Source organism: Phaethon lepturus, unplaced genomic scaffold (assembly GCF_000687285.1).
Source record: "Phaethon lepturus isolate BGI_N335 unplaced genomic scaffold, ASM68728v1 scaffold27078, whole genome shotgun sequence".
Taxonomy (NCBI): Eukaryota; Metazoa; Chordata; class Aves; order Phaethontiformes; family Phaethontidae; genus Phaethon; species Phaethon lepturus.
The window spans coordinates 12,885-17,259 of NW_010555908.1; the positions used below are offsets into that span (position 1 = coordinate 12,885).

General features: G+C 50.7%; 1 protein-coding gene across 1 annotated transcript in view; it reads right to left on the reverse strand.

The window, feature by feature from the left end:
- Positions 1 to 4,254, reverse strand: part of SRM (spermidine synthase) — a gene marked incomplete at its 5' end in the record, with an annotated part of 5,378 nt that extends 1,124 nt beyond the window's left edge. The window contains 6 exons of the mRNA XM_010292325.1: positions 37 to 159; positions 1,102 to 1,247; positions 1,583 to 1,666; positions 2,596 to 2,749; positions 3,962 to 4,054; positions 4,162 to 4,254. Coding sequence (XP_010290627.1) covers positions 37 to 159; positions 1,102 to 1,247; positions 1,583 to 1,666; positions 2,596 to 2,749; positions 3,962 to 4,054; positions 4,162 to 4,254 — 693 coding nt within the window. The remainder of the gene's footprint in view (positions 1 to 36; positions 160 to 1,101; positions 1,248 to 1,582; positions 1,667 to 2,595; positions 2,750 to 3,961; positions 4,055 to 4,161) is intronic.
- Between the last annotated feature and the right edge of the window lie 121 nt (positions 4,255 to 4,375).

Genomic DNA, 4,375 nt, shown 5'->3' on the forward strand with positions numbered 1-4,375 from the left:
CCCTTGATGGAGGAATAGAAGCAGGGCCTTGCTTACCTTCCGTGCAAATTCTGGCAGAATGAAAGCTGCCCGATGAATGTCAGAGTTGTAGTATTTTAGACTCCTCTCCTCTACTTGTTGCTGTGAGAGCTGCTGCACAGGCTCACGGAAATTTGTGTTCTGCAAAAAAGAAGCCAGGTAGCTCTTTAGCATTTGGGTAACAAGCAAAAGGCTGTGTGACAGGCATCCTGATTCATGGCAGAGAACCAAGAGGACTCCCAGGAAAACAGATGATTTTCTGTTCTAGTATGAGGTCAAAGGTTCTGCGCAGCTCCAGTCCCAAGGGCCCAAGTTTACACTCCGTACCTCGTGTGACTAGCCCTTATTCACAGATGTCAGCGTATGAGGTCAGACTGCGTGTGAGCCATGTGCCAGATGAAGCTGTCAGATTGTGCCTGAACATCTGAGGAGCAAGGCTTTTGCTCTTCAGAGCAGAATCCACATCTGCATTAAGTCAGGCACAGTGCATGCTGCCAATGCCCCAGATAAATCAAATACAGCAGGAGAAGTGCTGCTGACTCCCTAAACCAATGTGACAAGTTGCATTACAGGTTTGCTGTAATACAGCAGATTGGGAAGGGAGCAGACCTCAGTGGTCTGACACAGAGTTAGCAGCCCAGATCCTAACATTGACTCTCACTTGGAGGCCTCTGTACAAGCAGATTACCATTTGCAAGCTGATTCTTATCAAGCAGGTGCCCACTTTATAACAGTCAGCATCAATAAGCCAAAGCCTTAACAGGCTCTGGAAATTGGTAGGGGCTTCCTCCCTTACAAGTTCGTTGTACTAGAGAGAAAACAATGTCCTTTCCTAAGGCAAACGGTTACACTACTGGTCAATTCTGCACTCACTCAGCACGGAGCAAGCTGCATCACAGCTCTGGGGCCTTGGGCCCCCCTGGCTTCTTTTTTGCAGTGGAGCTGGGTCCCAGCATGAATCTAGAGGCCGCACAGCTGGGAGAGCTCAGTGGCACAGCTCAAGCTCTGTAAGGACAGCCTGAGGCAGGCTCTGCAGGTGCTTTCAGGGAATGGAAAAGGGCACTTCAGGTGCCTGAAACTCACTGGGTTCTTGCTGCAGAGCATGAAGCCAATCTGCCCGCTGGGATATGTGGGGATGGTGCAATAGGCGTATTCCACAACAGGGAACAGAGACTTGCAGAACTGACGCATCTCCTTAATGAGATCCAGGTGCAGCCACTGGCACTCACCTACAGGGAGAAAGGAAGACAGGATGCAAGGTGAGAACTGCCCCTCTTCTCTGCACAGGCCTGTGCCAGGTTAACAGTGGTTCCAAGTCCAAACCTGCTCTACTCCACACATCTCATGTGGTTTCAAAGGCAAGATAAGACCCTTACGCCAGTTTTACTAAGCACAGTCCAGTTAATGAGTTGACGTATACAGGATCACACAGCTCCTGTGCCTGGGAGCTGAAATGGATTTCAGTCCCTGCGTCATGTCTCCCCACGCAGAGAGTCCCCTTTGTGCCTCATGCTTTGCATGCAATGATCTGGCATCAGCCTCTGCCCAGAGACAGCATCCTCACCTTGGCAGCAAAGAATCCCATCTTCTCGCAGGGCTGTCTTCATCAGCTGGTAGTAGGATTCTTTGAATAAGCTTTCTGCAGGACCTGGGAGAAAAGTGAGTAAAGAGAGACGTCTAGAGAAAGACTAAGAGGGTAGGTTTCTGAGAGTTTTCTGAATACCCACGCTGCACAGGGACTGCCCTGGAAAAGAGGTATTTCAAATGGCTTTTCAGTGAATCACAAGTGTTGGAGACAATATGGAAGCAAAAAGCTTTGACCCTGGATGAACTCTAGCCTACACCTAGCACAGCAGAACCATTACGGTTTTAGCTTTGCTCAATAGCAAGCCCGGGATGTTTATCAAAGAAAGTCCTAGCAGCTCCCTCTTGCTTCAGTGAGCATTTTTAAAACTGAACTCCTGCTACAAACTGCTGTTTAGAGATGCCTCTCTCTTGTGTTGACTACAGCAAGAGTGAAGGTGACTCAGGCACTCGTAATTAGGTCCCTAAAAGGAGGCACTATAACTACATTTGGTCCCTCTCTACCTCTAGACTCAGGCACTCATAATTAGGTCCCTAACAGGAGGCACTATAACTACATTTGGTCCCTCTCTACCTCAGTTTTCCCCTTCAGAAATACAGTAAACTTACACTCCAGCCATCTTTAGGCTAGGTAGCTACAGCAACAGTGCGTGAGCCACTGCTTCATTAGCAGGCACATGCACAAAGCTGTCTTTGCCAGCATGGTGCTATATCCCCCATGGGATTGCTGGACTCAAGGATCAACTCTCTGCCAGAGGCAATAGCTGCTGGAGTTGAATTTTGAGGACAGAAACGTGACAGCTGGCTTGAAGCCTTGCTAATAAAATTTTCTCATCTTCATCCTTCCCTTTTTCTACCAAAAGAACCGAGTCAGTGACAGCCTTTTCACTTGAACGGAGCCTGGGCAGGCTGGCATTACTTCCAGGAGATAGGAAGAAGAGAAAAGGAGGAAGAGTGTGGAAAGCAGTACCCTTTTATGGCCAGAATTCTTACCCATGGGGTCAGACGAGTCCGTGATAATTACATCAAAGGCTTCTTGATTTTGTTTCATGAACTCAAAACCATCTCCCACATGCAAGGTCAGCTTAGCGCTGGAATATCCCACTGCCATTCCTGGGAGGTATTTCTTAGATACCTGGATCACATCCTGCAACACAGAGAGCACAAGTGGGTCAGCAGGGGCTACAGGGAGCTACTTCTCAGGCTACTGTGCAGCTGCAGCTGAAAGAACAGCACAGTGAGTCATTTCCTCCCATGCCTTCAGCACAAATCCGACTTACTAGCTAAAGCCTCAAGAGCTGTCAGCATCTTCAGCCAACAAGCTACACTCAGCCCTTTCCTACGGCCTCAGGGTTCAGTGACACTGTTGGTCTGTCCTTGCCAAGCTCAACAAGAAGAACTTGGAGCTTCAAAAGCTCCCTGAGGAACTAAGAGAATACAATTACAGATCTGACTGCTCTGTGCTCCTTTTCCCTGTGGACATCACTTGCAGAGGTGATCTCAGCTAAAGACTTTGAGGTTTTTTCTTCCTCAATAAAACCATGCCAGCAGGTTTCTAGATGCAAGAGGAAAAATATCCCCACCTCTGCTCTATAGTCATTATATCAATCCCCCCAGAAGATACAGTTTTCTCTCTAAAATGGTCAGACAGCCACTGCCCTAGCCCCAGCAGTGGTACTGAACACTACCAACTTCTCACAGTTGGCAGAGACAAAAAAATATGCTGGTGTCAGGCAGCACTTCTTCAAAACCAGGCACATATGTCTATACAGCTTGGCAGTCAAGAGGACACAGTCTCATACAGCAGCATTTCCCATTCCTAATACAGCCTCCCTTTGAGGAGACAGCAGAACTTTCTAATAAAGTAAAACATCAGAACAAACTGACCTAGAGGAGGAGGATGAGCCCATCTATCACAGAAGCATATACCCCCTGCTTATTTCCTGCTTTCAGTCGTAGAAGACTCTTAACAAAGCGACCATCCTCCTCTGGCAGGAGCAGCGCTCTGTTCCGCATGGGGGGAGAGGGAAAAGCAGCACCTTCAGACAGCCAGAGCTCTCGTCCTCCAGCTCCCACACTTGGCCCACGCTGGCCTGGAAGGGCCTCTACCATACGTGTGTGAAAGAAATCACATGAAGAGGCGGCCAGCTGCCACGTAGATGACTCGTAAGGCAAAGAGGTGGCGCTGTCAGTGTCACGCCAGCAGAACCGGCAGCAAACGCACTCGCTCCTGACAAGGGACAGCAGGTGAAGCAGCAGCTCCCATGGATGCTGTCAAGCAGGGCTGCTTTTCGTTGGGCAGCCCATCCGTCTGACCGAAGCCCCGGGGCACCTGCACGCAGCCGGGAGCCCAACGCACCTCATCGATTTCGCACTGCACCACAGACTCCACGGCCGGGTGTTTCACCACCTCTCGCAGCACCCCTCCGGCCCCGCCACCGATGATCAGCACCTGGGAGAAGAGAGGTCAGAAAACCGGCCGTCAGCGGGGTGGGCTCACAGAGCAACTTCCACGGCACGGCCTAAAGACGATGGCTTGAACGTCAGCAGCCCTCCCACCTCATCGATTTCGCACTGCACCACAGACTCCACGGCCGGGTGTTTCACCACCTCTCGCAGCACCCCTCCGGCCCCGCCACCGATGATCAGCACCTGGGAGAAGAGAGGTCAGAAAACCGGCCGTCAGCGGGGTGGGCTCACAGAGCAACTTCCACGGCACGGCCTAAAGACGATGGCTTGAACGTCAGCAGCCCTCCGGGCTCGTCCTGCCCCG